We start from the raw sequence: 16797 nt of genomic DNA, 5'->3' as shown, positions 1-16797 counted from the left end.
AAGAACATAAAGATGATTTGATAATAACAAAGGCAATGATAACATTCACTGTGTTAAATGGTCAAAGGAGTGAAGGCGATTTAACCATAGGGTGCGAGGGGAGGGTCTAAGATAGATGTGGTGCTAATTGTATAATTCCCTTTTATATGCTTGAACAATTGAAGTATTCAATTGTATGATATTAAATTGTGTGTCAATAAAAATGTTGAAAACAACAAAATAAAACAAAACAGTTACAGTCTTGGAAACCCACATGGGGGGTCACGATGGGTCAGTAGTGACTCAATGGCAGTGAGTTTTGATTTTGGAACATTTTAAAAACTAGAATAAATTGCCTATGGTATTGCTCAAATTCCTTCCCCAAAGTATCACAGATGTCTGTGTTTTTCCACATTATATCACTTTTGGGGTGATCAAGATACAGTAGGTTGTATCAACAAAAAGTTTTAAAATTAAAAAAAAAAAGGTCAAAGGAGAAGAATCCTTGTGACCATCCCATAGATAACAAAAACACATAATCGATAAAATTCAACATTATTTCTGAAAAAAATATCTTAATAAATAGAAGTCAATGAATATTGACTTTTTGTTCACACAATTAAGAAATAAAGATCTTAGGTCAAAAGTCAACGCGGTGCTTAGTAGTGAAATACCAGAATCATTCCCTGGAAATTCAGCATGCCAATTTCGCTTCTATTATTTAACACTGTCTGGGAGTACCAGCCAATGAGGTAGAGACAAATAGGAGAAGAGGAACATTTCCCGACAGCACTATTCTTATTTCCATGTTCCCTCACACAGTTGTTGCTCCCTGGGGTGGATGAGACATTAACTCTAGCGCGTTGCTTAGTTAGTTCTCTAACACCCCCACCCTACCCCCACGGATCTTCTGTCTATTTTCTCTTCCGTACTCCTCAGTCTCCCTGGGGTCTCACTTGCGTCATCATTCACTGGCAGGGATGTTATGATCAGGTCTATGACTGCACACTTGGTGTTTCTGATGTTAGGATTTTTTTTTAGATTATTAATTTGAAAAGTGATATATATATGTTGTACATACCCTGAAAGGTAAATCAGTCATTTTGTTTTCTGATGGTCTGTCTAGTAACTAACATTTTGTAATTCTATAGTAAGTATTGGACTGACTCATTTTTGTGATGAGATCAAAACTGCCTAACTTAGAATCGGATTAAAGTGTGACCCCAGAAAAGATAGGTTGGCGTTGTAACCCCTGTTTCCATGAAGAACCCTGTGTGGAAACAGAGTTTGTCTTTGGAAATATTAGGGCAGTCATGGCAGCATAGGGTGATCCCTAAACTTAATTCCTGCATGGTGTGTGAAGGGGGAACATAGACAAGATACACAGAGAGGGAAGAGAGGAGGCGAGGATCTGTGGATGAGTCAAGGAATGCCAAGAAATGCCTGTGGCCACCAACAAAGGAAGGGCGGCGTCCCTAAATCCAGTGCCCTATCTCAGGCTTCCAGTCTCCAGCATTGTGCTTCGGACAGTATATTTCTGCTTTGAAAAGCCACCCGCGTGTGGTCTCTCTATGACAACTGTAATTGGAAATAAGATCATTGGCATTTTAGCCAAATCATAATTGTTTTTATATCTAAAATATTCAGCGAAAATTTCTTTGAATATTCTAAAATACTCTCAATATTCAAGGAAATATTTGACACCAAAGTAAGGTTAAAGTGGCCTAGAGGGAAAAATATCACACTGAGGCCCAATTGTGACTTGATTTTATAATGATCAATCTCACTTCTAGTCCATCAAATAAAAATTGTTTTAAACACAGGGATAGAACACACCCATGTCCTCTTAGTCACTTTTATTGCAACTTTCAGTTAGAAATTGTATGCAACAGATTATCTAAGAGATTAATGTTCTAAATTAAAAAAAAAAAAATCTCAATGAATTCATCCTCTCCACGGGAAATTAAGTCCTCAGTGAATATATCCTCTCCACACCCTCATTACACTTGACATTACAAATTAATCATGACAATAGATAATAAGTTGTGTCTTAAAATTAACCTGAGATCCCATGACATAAAGCAAATATGGGGTGGGGTGGGGAGACAAAATGTCAAGTTTAAATGTTACCTCTGCTCCAGAGTGTTTATTCCTGCAGACATCCACCTGTCTCTTGAACAGTTCTAATACAGCACTGTAGACCAACTCATACTGCTCCTGAAGAGGACCAGAAACCAAGCACATACACACAAAACTTAGTGAGTTACAGAACCAGATTCCAGAAATTAGACACCTACTATAGTAGACCAGAAAGGAGCACCAACATTTGTATAAATATCAGGGTCGTATGTTTATATGGAAGCCCAGAGTAATGCAAACAGTTAATGTACTTGGCTGCTAACCGAAAGGCTGGAGGTTGGAGTCTACCCTCAAGTACCTCAGAAGAAAGACCTGGTGATCTACTTCCAAAAAAGCAATCATCAAAACCCCTCAGAGCGGCAATACCAGGAGGGCGGAAGGTGTGCTGGGTGGAAAGGGGGAACCGATTACAGAGATCTACATATAACCTCCTTCCTGGGGCACGGACAACAGAAAAGTGGATGAAGGGAGACGTGAGACAGTGTAAGATATGACAAAATAATAATTTATAAATTATCAAGGGTTCATGAGGGAGGGGGGAGCAAGAAGGGAGGGGAAAAATGAGGAGCTGATGCCAGGGGCTCAAGTAGAAAGCAAATGTTTTGAGAATGATGAGGGCAATGAATGTACAAATGTGCTTTGCACAATTGATGTAAGTATGGATTGTGATAAGAGTTGTATGAGCCTCCAATAAAATGATTAAAAAAGCCCCAAATTGTCAGATACCCATGGAGTTGCCGTGAGTCAGCCTTGACTCCAGGACAAGTAGTGAGAAGTGGTGCTTCTATATATTTTAAAGTTCGCTTTAGTTGATAGCAACCAGTCAAATAATTGATCTGCCTCTAGCTCGTGTACAGGGTCTTAGGGCCTGGTTTTCCTTTTCTGACCCTACTTCCCAACATCTTTGCCTCTGTCTTCACTATTCAATTTTCCTGCTTCACATTTTTCCTGGTTCACTGTGTATTTCACCTTGTAATTTTTTTTATAAATCACTTTTGTAAAAAGAGGTAGACAGATTGTGGATGGTGTCGAATGAACAGCCTCAATATCTATCATTCGATTTCACCCTCACAATTGCTCTGTGAAGTAGTTGGTCTGTTAGCCCTGTTTGTAATCAAATGTTCCAAGTTTATTTAGAAGCAAAATCAAGGTCCTATATTAGAACCAGGATCTCCTGACTCTTACTTTAATGTCTTGGACCAAGCTGCTGAGGTTTTGTCCCACCAGTACAGGACACTAGACCTCTGAATGGGATTTGGATCTTGGTGGTTATGAAAGGATTTGGGCTGTAGAGAAGTGAGAGTTCTATGATCATAATATTCACTATTATGAATATTCACTAATATTCACTATTATGGATTTTACTGCTCCATTGTTTGCCTCTGAGCTCGTTCAAGTCCTTGATTTTGGGATCTGCTTTATATCTGGGTCCGGTCTATTCAGAGTTCTCCTTGACACTTTGCACAATCTTGTACAAATAAAGTACAGCTTATTCCAAATATAACGTGAGCAAGAGAACAACGCAGAGTTGCTATCACTCAACGCAGCCATCGGTGCACTCTTGGTTTGTTTGTTTTTTCTCAAGGAGAGAAAAGTCAGACAGGAAGTACTCAGCTGGTTACAGTGCCATTTCCTGGCTAGAATAGTACCAGAAAAAGGGCCTACAAACGTGAAGATATTCGTTCAGCTGGTGTTTGATCTCGCCAAAGCCTGGAAGCAAATTGTCAGCAGCCTCAGCTCGCTCCCACTTCTTAGAAGTTGGCCTGATATAGTTTTCTGCAATGGGGTCTGGATTTATTTAGTAATTTAAAATCACAATTTCATATTTTACAGTAGGTTGCATACCTCCTGGAGTCTTTATCCATTTACATGGACCAGCCTTCTTTCAAGGCTCACAGCACTACCCTATCGATGCTTTTATTTCACATAAACTTTCCCCCTCACAGGTGGAATATAGAAAACACCTACAGTCAACACATGAAAAAAACCTTTATTTTTTTCCACTAGCTATTAGTGGAAAACCTGTGTGGGCCAAACAGATAGATTCACCTTATAACAGCTCCTCATTTTTTCCCCCTGAATTTACAACATCTAAATTAAAATACTTGAACTTCCACTGTCAATTGTTTCATCTCTCAAGCTCTGTGCGAGTTCATTTCTAAGCATTTTAAACACCTCAGGTCTATTTAAACAGTTTTTTTTTGGTTTTTTTTTAAAAAGGTCCAACAAGCTCCGCAAAAGTGCCTGAATCATAGTAAGACTTCAGCAAATGTTTGATGACTGAATAGATGATGGATGAATGTGAAATCCCACTTTGAAGGGGGAGACCACTCAGAAGTAGGGGTGACACGTGGGTGAGATGAATCGTGCAGGCAGTGAGATCTTCGTGCTGGGAATGTTTCACATATGCGGCCACACTTGAGCTGGATTTCATGAGCTGAGGGGAAAGAGCATGTGTAATAGTGGGAATGGGCGCCAGCAATCTGCTCTTAATGAGAAGTTTGTGAACTGGACAGAACTTTCTACATATAGTGTGTGTGGCTATAATTATGCTTTTGAAAATTTATGCATTCCAACAAGCACCAAGAGACACTAGAAGAATAGTCACAGGATCTCTAAGTGATAAGAGTCTGGCTGGTTTTATTTTTACTGTTCAGTATTTCAGGGCCCGGGGGGCTTAGTGGTTCTACATTGGGCCGCTCACCATGAGGTCAACAGTCTGAAACTGCCAGCCGGTCCCCGGAAAGAACGAGGCTTTCTACTGCAGTGAAGAGTTACCGTCTCCGAAACCCAGAGGGGCCGTTCAACTCTGCCCTCTAGGGTCTCCATGAGTTAGAATTGGCTCTATGGCATATTGCTTGTTTGTGTTGGTGTGTTTTCAGTGTTTCCTAAAATAAGCACTCAGACTGCATCCGCCAGACTCTCTCACCACCTCCTGAAGTAGGCGCTGCAGGTCTCTGGTTTCCTAGGAGCTCAGAGATGGACTTCCTGTGGCACAATTCCCAGGTAACCCAACTCAGGTGCTATTTCTAGTAAGTCAAACAGCGCGTTGCATTTCCTTCACCATCGTTTCTAATCAAGAAGCATTAGGTTTTGACTATGTCCTAACTCTAACGAAGGGAAGGAGCTGGACTTGGGTCAGGGAATCGAAGGGGAAGACTGCGATACGTGGAGGAAATGGGCCCGGACGACGGTACTTTGGAGTAAATTGGTCCCATAGCTCAGGAGCCAGTGGCTTTGGATAACCTTCCCCTTAAACACAGAGCTGGAGCAAGACTCGGACAATCGTGCTAGCCCATACCTGAGTCTGCACAAATGATGGCCTCTGGGTTCGCATTTCCTGGACCAAGCTGAAAACATTGAAGTTCGCTGGCATTATCTGCCAAATAAAAGAGGGCGAGAAGTCTTATTCCTTTCGTCCTGTCTTTGTTCATAGATTATTTTCACCTTTTTATAGTCTTGTTCTTGTAAGACACCTGCTCTCCGAGTGTGGCATGGCAGCAGTCAGGATGCATTTTGAAAACGATAGAGGTTTTTCCGCGACTTACACCGCGCTTTATAGCCTCGTGATTTCCCTAGGAAAGTGCTCCGAAAAGCCTCTGAGGGGCTTCGCTCGGAAGCCAATGGTTTTCATTCCCCTGGGGCTCCAGTGCCTGGACTTAAGTTGTCATCGGAGAGAAGACTGCGAGAGTGAGAGTGAAGGTTTGATGAAGCTGATCGCTCCAGAAGCCATGACCCTCTCGTCCCCGACCAGACTTTTAACAATGATGTCTAGATTGGAACATGCAATTCGATGGCAACAAATGGCATCCATCTCCTATAGCAGTTTGGATTAGGAAGGGCAGCAATATTCTTTCAGGGCAGTTTCTCCGATGTAGTGTGCATCAGAAACGCCCCCTGGGACTAGCTGGGGGCCTCCCGCCAGAGCTTCTGATTCACTCAGGCAGGGTTGGGCCCGAGAGTTTGCATTTCTAGCAAGTTCTCCAAAAGTACTGATACTGCTTAACGGGGCACCACACTGAGAAGCCAGTGACTTAGGCGCTAATGGAAACATCTGACTGACACAGTGGGTCTGAGTGAAGTCTAGAAGGTGAATAATGGGGATAGAGATCTCGAGGATCTGTACTTCCTCTGTGTGAAACAACAGGGCGAGCAAATGGGAAACAGCTGCTGGGAGGAGCTCACCTCATCCTTCAGCAACATCCACGTGTAGTCAATAGCACAAATCACGCCAGTTCTTCCACAGCCGGCGCTGAAACGTAAGATCACAATAGCATTGCTAGTTGCAGACGGGGGATCTTTGATAACAAAATTGGAAGGTTCTACTGGCCTATTTGAAGAGAGAAAGCCTGGAGCCAAGGGAATTTTTCCCAACTCTTATGCTTTCCCAGAGCATGTTTGTCAATTAGCTCATGCCTCAGTGAGCCTCAGGCCAGAACCGAGGCAGCATCTTCCAACAAGAATCTCTAGCATTTATTCAGTTCTGTGCACAAGTAATTAATCAGAGAGGCATGTATTTCACGCTAGGTACAAGAGCGAGAGCAAAGGTTTTCATGAAATACGGGAAGCTGACCGATAGTTCCAAAAGCCATATTTGAAACCTCTCATCTCATTGAATATACTTTGGCTCTCCTACCGACCCCTCCCTTTAACCTCATTTCTAAGCTTCATTCGTTGCAGATAGTTGTGGGGCTGGGATGAGGAGCCCACATCCTATGTTCTCGCACCACCTTCAATTCCAACCCAGTGAGTCTTCCTTCAGTTTCATCAGGAGTCTTAGCCAGATGAACGTTTCCTTTGTTTGGAGTAGAAGGTCCATACATATAGGCTCGCACCTGCAGTGAATGCATACTGGAACCCGATCATCTGCTTGGTAACATCGAACATCGCAGATGAGCTCAAGAATGGGGTCTACAGATGAAGGCACATCATGATCTGGCCAGTTCTTGTAATGAAACTGGTAGATGGTTCGAGTTTCCTATGAAAGATAGCCAGAAGAGAAGATGAGTTCAAGGCAAGGACTCCATCTCATTCCACCACAAGATTAATCTGACTTAACAAGTAGTCTGTCTATCTATCTATCTATCTATCTATCTATCTATCTATCTATCTATCTATCTATCTATCATCTACCTATCTACCTATCTATCTATCTATCATCTATCTATCTGTCAGAAATTTGCCCTTCATTAATTCTGTAGCCCTCAGGTGACCAGGTCCCTCCTGAGAACAACTGGAGGTTGTTTTAGTCACTGATTCAAACCAGGTCCCCCTCTGTCCTTTTCACAAAACCCCAATCTCCAACATCAAACCCATGCTGTCAAGTCTGATTCTGAGTCAGTGGCCCTTTGGGATGGAGTAGAACAGCCCCTGTAGGATTCCCAAGGATGCATTTTTTTTTAAGGCGGAAATCTTCATGAAAGCAGGCTGCCACATCTTTCTCCTGTGGAGAGGCTGGTGGGTTTGAATGGCATTCAACCTCCCAGCAGCTGAATGCTCAACCGCGGCACCACTGGGGTTCCTTCCTACTCACGAAAGGAGGTCAATGTGAGAACAGTTCAAACCAGAACTTCCCGTCTGGTGTGCCTCAAGGGGTCACAGGCAGGCTGGTGGGACGAAGCCCTTGGAGAGGCTGGACAAGACCTAGAAGCCTGCGTGAGAAGTTGGTCTTCAGCCTTTGCTCACTGGATAGCTTCTATTTACCCTACAAATATTATTCTTCAAAATGTGTGCCATGGTGTGGACAAGGCTGGGGACAACAGTTCTATGCCCCAGGTCTTCTTTAACTGTGAAGTTCTCTCCCTGTCGACAATATTAAAGCTGCCACTACTCTCCATCGCCTTATACCAATTTAGATCCCGCACATGGCACATCCGTGTAGGTATTTGAGTTTTACCACCCCGCCCTCTGTTCTATACTTACACCATTGAACTTAGCTTTTAGAGTCCTGATGACATAATCAGACTTTCGTTTTTCAGCTTCCTGAGAAGGGAAAGATGAAGATATTAGTGCCTTCTAAAAGCAAGCTCTCTATAAAATAGATTCTAGAACTTTGCTCAGCCATAACGGGACAGGTCTTGTGGGCCAGATGTACCCAATACAATGTAAGTCTGCTGCCCAAGACCACTTTCAAGTGTTGAAAAGCAAGGATGTTACTTTGAAGACTAAGGTGCGCCTCACCCAAGCCATGGTATTTTCAGTCGTCTCATTTACATGTGAAAGTTAGACGTTAAATAAAAGAGGCGGAAGGAAAATCAATGCATGTGAACTATGGTGCTGGGTGAGGAATATTGCACAGTCAAAAGAGCATGGACCGTCAAAAGAGCAAACAGATCTGTCTTGGAAAAGCTACTCTTTAGAGACTAGGATAGCAAGACTTCATCTCGTGTTCTGTGGACATGTCAGGAAAGGCCAGTCTCTGGAGAAAGACAACATGCAGGGTGAGAAGGGCAGGGAAACAGGAAGGCCCTCAGCAAGATGGACCGACACCCTGGCTGCCAGGGGCCCAAACATAAGACCAATGGAGGAGATGGTGCAGAAATGAGAGGTGCTCTGTTCTGTTTATCTAGGGTCCATCTGGGGAGGAACTGACTGCATGAATGGCTCCTATAACAATAGAAGCAACCACGGTGGGGAGGGGTGCCATACTCACGCAGGATATGGAGAAAGGGCCAACTTCCAGGTGCGGCTGTCTTGGCTCAGTCCAGTAGCGCTCACACTTTTTCTGTTGCACAAAGCAGAATGTAGTGATTTCCCTCCATTCTAGACTCTTTTAGATCAATAAAGCGTACACAGAAGCAAATCCAGTTCTGTGTCCTTCATCTTGGGTTAGGAACTCTTTACTTCCTCAAGACTCAACCCCAACATCATGGTCTGGAAATCCCCAAGGATGGAAAGACAGGCATGAAGATAGGTGTATAATCCAGACTTCCTAGAAGTCTGTAAAGGCAAATATAAGGATCTCTGACTTATCTTTCATACTTTAAAAAGACTGATAGAAATCATATGTACCAAAACTAAATTGTACAAGCTAATTGAAGCACCAGGTTTTCTTGGTTCAGACTGGAATGGTATCAACTCGGAAAGGCATGCGTTATGTTATGTAGGTTAGAATCGTGCCGTTCAGTAGAAATATAATTAAGCCACACATGTAATTTGGAATTTCCTGATAGTCCCATTAAAACACAACAAAAAAGAGAACTGAATTATAATAATATCTCAATCCAATGGGCCCCCAAATTTTAAACATGTAATCACATGAAACTTATTATCTTTTTTCCCACATGAAACTTATTTTATACTGCATCTAGAATCGAGTGTTTCCATGGTACATTGAGAGGATTGCAATGGATGAGTTGAATCACAATCTGTATGAAATGTTGGATGTAAAACTATGACCTGCTTTGTGAGCCTTACTTGATTCACAATAAAAAGTTTTAAAGCCACTAGGGATCCACTAGTGGCTAGTGGATTCCCTGTCGAACCGCACAGAGTTAGCAAATCTGACTGAATAATTTTAAAAGGAACATCTTTTGAAAAGCATGTCTTGTTTGTAAAACACAGAGTCTACTAGAGCAGAGTGACCAAAAAGGGTTTGTGTGATTAAACACACACACACCCCTGGGAGTCACATGGTCCACCCTAAATGAAAATGAGGACCATGAATGTGATGTTTACTGAGGCACCTTAAGGAAAAGTCTGCTACTTGTTTTGTGCTGCCTCTTTCTTCTTCCCCTATACCAGTGGTAGACAGGTATTAGAAAGTAACTCACCTTCCCCATTTCAAACTCCATGCAAGCCATGACTATGACCTGGGAGATAAAGCAGATAGAAACAGAAATGTCTATTATACTTAGGCATGGGTCCTAGGCCCCAAACGTGCTACTCATTTTTTTCTGTGTGGTTTGGTTTGGTTTGTTTCTAACCAAAAAATGAAATAATGATACATTATATGATTTTTCTCCTACTCTTCCTTCTTTCTGTTCCCACTTTTCTCTTCTCTATTCAAGTCAGTGAATTAACTTCTTGTTAACAAATGAGCCTGTCAGAGTGAGAACTTTCATTTCCTCAAACAAAAGTGACATTGTCATTTTGACTAAAAGGTGACTGACCACTGATGTGCCATCAGCCAACCCCAACACACACACATGCACGCAGGCACGCTCACACAAAAATATCGGTTTAATTGGACAAAGCACCGCAGTCACGGCCCCTAATTCCTTTCCCTGTCCACTTCTTAACGTGAAAGACAAACAACTATGCTTACCAGAACATTGTGTTCCCAAATCATCCTCCAAAAGTCCAGCAGAGTTGTAGCCAAAGGACCCTGGGTAGCAATATAAGCTTTGGGCCCATACACTCCCTAAAGAAGAGAAGAAATTACATTGGGTAGTTAACTACAAATAATTATCTTCTTACTCTGGCCTCCTGCTTTCCCCTAATTCTTAGGGACCCAGGGAAATAGGAATTGCTGTTGTTTCCTTTCAATGTACCTTAATGAAGTTGGCATTGATGTAGCGGGAGTCCTCCTCACAGGTCATCAGGGACAGTTCTACCAGACTGTGGTCATCTGTAATGTAAAAGGAAGACACCGGGTCCTTAAGAAGTCTTAGCCAGAGGGTCTACTGGAAGTTGAGGCCTAACACACAATAGTGGATGCTCAGAAATGATGAATGCATGAGGGAATTAATGAATGGATACCCTTTGGCTGTCAGAAAGAATACAACTAGTATGTCAATGCCATGTTCCAGGATAATGAATAGCAACGGGTAAAAAAAGAAAAGAAAAAAAAAAAGAGGGCAGGAGTGATTGAATTTGGGAGAAGGTACATGTTTACAGTGAAAAATAAAAACTTACAGGGCAAGATATCTTTGTATCTGTTTTTCTTGATATTCTTGGGCCTCTCGGCCACAGTTGTGGGATAGATCTTGTCTGTCTTGTACTTGGTAGATTGCTTTTTCAGCTTCTGTAATAAAAGTTCAAGAATAGTTAAATGTCCCTGAGGAAGTTAAGTAGGAAGCTATTTCCCAACATTCCACTTCAGCCTTTCTATCTTCTTCTGGGACTGACTCATGCAAGACAGAGCTCCAGGGCACAAGGAGAGCTGAGTTCTGTAACATTTGAAGAAGTGAAAAGATCACACTCATTGCAGCTAAGCTATAAATAGCTAAAAGTTAGAGGTGAAACCGGTGAATATTTAAAAAACCAAATACCTTAGAAAAACAAGATTTATGCTCCTTGCACAGAGTCAGATAGTAGTAGTTTAACTTTCTTTGCAAGTGCTGTTTAGTTATCTGGTGCGGCTCTGACAGACAGATCACAAATGGAGGGCTTTAACAAACAGCTTTATACCCTCACAGTTTAGAGGCTAGGAAGCTCAACACAGGGTGCAGGCTCGAGGGGAAGGCTTTCTCTTCTCTCTGTTGCCTCTAGAAGCCCTGGGGGAAGGCCCTTGAAGACAATGAATATATTTGGAGGGAACACAATTCAATCCATGACAGTGGTCAACAGAAAGTTAAGTTCCATTTCTTTTCACTTTAGGTCGGTTTTTAAAAGTAAAATGGACTTAGCTGAATAAAACTGCTAGATCAGACTCATATAGGATCACTATGAGTAGGAATTGAATTGAGGGCAGCATTCTTTGGAGATCCACATGTGTCTTGACATCAATCTCCCTTTAGTCTAGCAGGTTCTCAGTGCAGGGACCTTTGGCGCAAAGGATATGATCCATTTCCAGATTGTTTTTCTGGGTAGTAATCAGGTCCCTTCCTCTCTGTTGGACTCCTTTCTTTTAACTCTCATTAGATAGAAGGTGATGCAGGCCACACCCTGGGGGAACACCCCTTAAAGGAGATAAATGCTGTGACCTGAGTAAAGGTGTTGTATCCCACCCCAAACCCCTTACAACAGATTGGCTGTTCACATCATGGAGTATCATTACATGACTGTCAAATTACATAATAACATAACTGCCAAATCCCTGAGAATCATGGTCCAGCCAAGTTGACACACTCTTTGGGGAGAATGCAATTCAATCTATGACAGTGGTCAACAGGAAAGTTAAGTTCCATTAGTCTCTTCCTTTCGGGTCAGTTTTAAAAAAGTAAAATAGAGCTTTAGCTGAACAAAATCTCTTTATAGCCAGAATAATTTCAAACAATTCAGTCCATAAAATGATCATTTCAAAACGATATGACCCAGCATATCACTGATGAAACACATAACTATCTTCTAGTTCTTTAATATTTCCTCCCTCCACTATTATGGTCTTGGTTTTACCTCATTAATCTTGTTAGACCTTCATAGGTTCATTTGTATAATTAAGATCATTTGATGCATGAAATTCAAGACCCTTCAGAAACAGTAACAGGAGTAATGATTCCCTGAGGATACGTGAAGGGGTGGAGGGGAGAGGGAACTGATAGCAATGATGACTGTACAACCCCACTTGAGGGGAACAAATAACAAAATTGTAGGTGAATGGACACATTGGATGGTGTAAGATACAGCAAATACGTAATACATACCGTATATACTCATGTATAAGCCAAGTTTTTCAGCACATTTTTTCTGCAGTTTTGTGGTAAAATTAGGTGCCTCGGTGATAGTCAGGTCAGCTTATACTCAAGTATATATGGTAATATAATAATAAGGGTTCCTGGGGGGTAGGTTGGAGGAAGAAGGGGATAAAGGGAAGCTGATATCAAAGAGTTCAAGAAGAAAGAAAATGTTTTGAAACTGATGGTGGCAGAAATTCTACAATTATGCTTGATCTAACTGAATTGTGGATTGTTACAATATCTGTAAGAGCTCCCAATAACATGATTTTACAAAAAAAGAGACTAAAAAAAAAAGATATGATCCAAATTTTAGGTTCCTCCCTTTACCAGACAATAATCTTTAAATACCATCCTATCCCCTTGGTAGGATATGATACCACCAGGCAGGGTTTAGTTCAATGGGTTGAGAAATTCCTTAAGACAATGAAGTAACTCCTGGCTAATGTTACTCTATAGACTAAAATGTAGGTCAGAAACATAATAATAGTTTCTTTTTGTCTATTTCTATGAATCAAGCTTAGCCTCAATCTTGTTTATCTCTTTTATCGTTCAAGGAAACTATCTAATAAATCCGATTTTTGTAAATGCTTGTTCAATTTGGGAAAGATAAGGGGGAAAGCATCTATGTCAGCCAATAAATATTTTTGACTTGAACTAAAGAAAACAATTTTCATTATGTGTCCATTTTTAAACAGTGAGCTCACCACTTGAAGAGAATGAATGTATTTTGGGGGGACACAATTCAATCTATGACAGTGGTCAACAGGAAGGTTAAGTTTCTAGTCTTTTCACTTCAGGTCAGTGTTTTGAAAAGTACGATGGAGTCTTACCTGAATAAAATCTGCTACATCATCCGCATAAAGTCACTAGGAACGGAAATTATCTCGATGGCAATGGGTGAATGTGCCAGATATTATCAATCACTCGTATGAATGCGAGCACTGGACAATGAGCAGGGAAGACCACAGAAGTGATGCCTTTGAATGATGATATTGGCAAAGAATCTTAAGTACACTATTAAAGATGCCAGAAGAACAAACAAATCTGTCTTGAGAGAAGCGTAACCAGCACGTTGCTCAGAAGAGAGAACGAACAGCAAGGTTTCCAAGTGTGCCAGGGGCAGCGATACCTTGCTTGTCAAACTCCATTGTTCCAAATGCGTGTTTGAACGCTGAAAAGTTTGCGAACTGAGCATGTTTTCCCAGAACAAATCGTGGAAAACCAAATAATTGGTTCTGAGGTCCAAACTTTATACTTATAAATTCACTAGGGAGCCTTTTAGCCTTCTCAAATATCACTGTCTCAGATACGCTATTGCTATTGAATTTCTTCTGATTTATTCAAATTAACAGTAACATTTCAACCTCTTCGGTGGCCTGAGTTCTAATGATTTCACACCTTTCACGACCCCCAAAATGGTGATAATGCCGACTGCCACATTGTGTTCAGCCCGCAAATCAAGCGGCGACCTGACTCAAATTTCCCATGACTTCTTTCCTTAACTCGATCATGGCTCTCACGGTTTCCTCTTAGCTTTAGTGCTAGTGTCACTAACTTCCTCTGGAACCATCGTTCCAATATTTTATGCAAATAAAGCGCACAAAAACAAAGCACAACGACGAATGTTTTAACAAGCACTATATGTTGTCTGAGCGAGAGAAGCACTTAGACTGAAGTGTCACCCCTTGGTGTCCTTGGCGAGACACGACACGTGACTCCCTCTCTGCCAGTGCAGGCTTTTTCAAGTCGGATCGTCCGGTGTCAGCAAAGTTATGAACACCAAGCAGAATTTCCCCCAAACTTTGCTGTTCGAGTCGTAGAAAGTATGAGGTTGGAGCCGTTTGACAACTGAAGTCTCACGTATTTTGGACGTGTTATCAGGCAGGGCCAGTCCCTAGGGAAGGACATCACGCTTGGTAAAGTATAGGGTCGGCAACAAAGAGACACACACTCAGTGAAATCCATGGGCACAGTGGCTCAACTGCAGCGGTGACTGTGAGGCTGCCCAGGGCGGGCAGCGTTTCCTTCTGTTGTACATCGGTCCCTATGAGTTCTCACCTACCAACCACATGCACTACAGAGACCCTCAGCACCTTGCGGTCTGCGTTCTCTTTAATGTCTTTGTTGGCGTCTCCTCCTCCTCTGTTGGTCCTCATCGGTCTACATGATCTTAGTTCTCCACGTCTTCTGACTCCTCCCCGGCATTCTTTCTCGCTGGTTCGCTCCCTTTTCTGTCATCGAACTGAGAAGTATCCAAAGCTCTAAGGTAAGCCCTCAATTCTCTGCTCTTCTGTTATTATATACCTTTGCTCAGAGACATCATGTACTCTTATAGAAGGCAGATGACACGGGTTTGTAGACTTATTTGACTGATATAAGTTGAACTGTAATTCTAAGCCCTATGGGATCACTCTATCCCACTTAGATGATGTAAGTCCCAACCTCATCTACAGTATCTTACTACAATATCAAACGCAGCACATTCGAAACTGAAATAAGCATGAACTATTTGGTATGTGAATGCAGACAGCACTAGCTTTCTCCCAGACAATGGAATATGAGAGGTGCCTTTGGGTGCACTGTTCCCACAATTCTCACCTCTAATTCAGTCAGCAAGTCCTAGTGATTCTTTGCATGGCCTAGCCTGCTTCCTTCCCATGCCCACTACAGATACCTTAGTTTTCTTCCCTTCCCCTTACAACCTGAACTAGCATAGTTGTTACTTTTTAACTCCATACTTTTCACCTCCCCTGCCTTGCCAAGGTCTCTCTGGCATCTTGGGGAGACGCTGCCTGGGCCCAACTGTGAGCGGGCAGATGCAGAAACACTCCGGATGCTGAGTCCGCACGTGAGGTTTGCTCGGACAGGCCCGGCACCTGCCGTAGACCCTGGTGGTCAAAGCAGGTATATGCGAGGCCTCCTGGTGAAGCAGAGCCAAAGAGGGGATGGGGCGGGGCATGGGGAGAGTGGGTCTCAGCTCTGACTCCTAGCTCCGGCCTAGACCCCATCTGTCAGTAACCCCCTCCCACCCATCCCTACTTCGCCTGGCCCAGAACAAGGACCTCGCTACCTGGCCAGCCTTGCTTCCTCTCAACTCACCCATGGTGAACAGCCAAATCTGTGAAGCAGACACCCCTCCCCCTTGGCAACTGGTTGCCGGGGTTTGTAAGTGTTTCTGGTTGAAAGGAAGGATTGGGGGTGGAATGGTGGAGGCACACAAAAGACAATGTGAACCTGTAAACTGGGTCTTTCCGGGGAGGGGTCTGGGAGAACTCGCTGCTGCCCAGTCCTGGGGTTCTCTGGCCCATTGGGCCTCTAGTGTTGTATTTTGTTATTATTATTTTTTTCTCACTCAAATCCATTGGATATAATTATACTAAACTAATCTTACTAAAATATTGTTCTCATGATCTCTTATTGCTCAAAACAACTGTAACGAATCCCCCTTACTACTAAGAAAAAGTCCAAACACCTCAGTCAGTTGCCGATGGCTCTCTCTCCAAGCTAACTTTCCCATGACTCCCACGGTCTATTTAATTCTAAGTCATCTTCTGAAGATGACTTAGAGCTTCCTTCAAGACTGTAACATTGGTGGAACTGGCACGCATGTGTAGTCCCACTGCATTACAACTGTAGCTTTCTTTGCTTCTCATCAATGTGTCCCTACAGTGCTTTGGTCTTCTCAGCCATGATCAAGGTCTATTTTGTTCCAGAGGGTGAACTAATGAAGGGCAACTGAGTAAGACCGTTGGCCCACTATCTAGCCACAAGGAACAGAATGTTAAAGAGGGCTGGTACACAGTGGTTAATGCATCCAGCTGATAACCAGCCGCGGCTGGAACCATGAACTACGCCTTGGGAGAAAGGTGGTAGTCTGCTTCTACAGAGATGAAAAATCCACTGCCATTGAGTCAATTCTGACTCATAGTGGCTCCATTTAGGTTTTTTGAGATGGTAAATCTTTGTGGGAACAGACAACTTTCTCCAGAAGAAATGGCTGCTGCGTTTGAACGACCAACCTCGTAGATAGCAGTTTCAATGCTTAACCTATAGGTTAAGCATCAGGGATTTTGGCAAGCCTGGGAACCCATTGGGGCAGTTTTACTCTGTCCTCCAGGGT

General features: G+C 42.6%; 1 protein-coding gene across 1 annotated transcript in view; it reads right to left on the bottom strand.

The window, feature by feature from the left end:
* PTPN22 (protein tyrosine phosphatase non-receptor type 22) overlaps nucleotides 1-16797 on the bottom strand; it is a 52804-nt gene that overhangs the window by 23417 nt on the left and 12590 nt on the right. The window contains 10 exon segments of the mRNA XM_013003769.1: nucleotides 2110-2196; nucleotides 5420-5497; nucleotides 6304-6370; nucleotides 6954-7096; nucleotides 8041-8100; nucleotides 8771-8842; nucleotides 9891-9929; nucleotides 10385-10480; nucleotides 10611-10687; nucleotides 10975-11083. Of these exon segments, the coding sequence (XP_012859223.1) occupies nucleotides 2110-2196; nucleotides 5420-5497; nucleotides 6304-6370; nucleotides 6954-7096; nucleotides 8041-8100; nucleotides 8771-8842; nucleotides 9891-9929; nucleotides 10385-10480; nucleotides 10611-10687; nucleotides 10975-11083 (828 nt within the window).

Source organism: Echinops telfairi, unplaced genomic scaffold (genome assembly GCF_000313985.2).
Source record: "Echinops telfairi isolate 266 unplaced genomic scaffold, ASM31398v2 ScPeMD7_443;HRSCAF=831, whole genome shotgun sequence".
Classification (NCBI taxonomy): Eukaryota; Metazoa; Chordata; class Mammalia; order Afrosoricida; family Tenrecidae; genus Echinops; species Echinops telfairi.
Note: the sequence above shows the minus strand (reverse complement) of the source record. Positions and strands in the feature narration are given on the sequence as shown.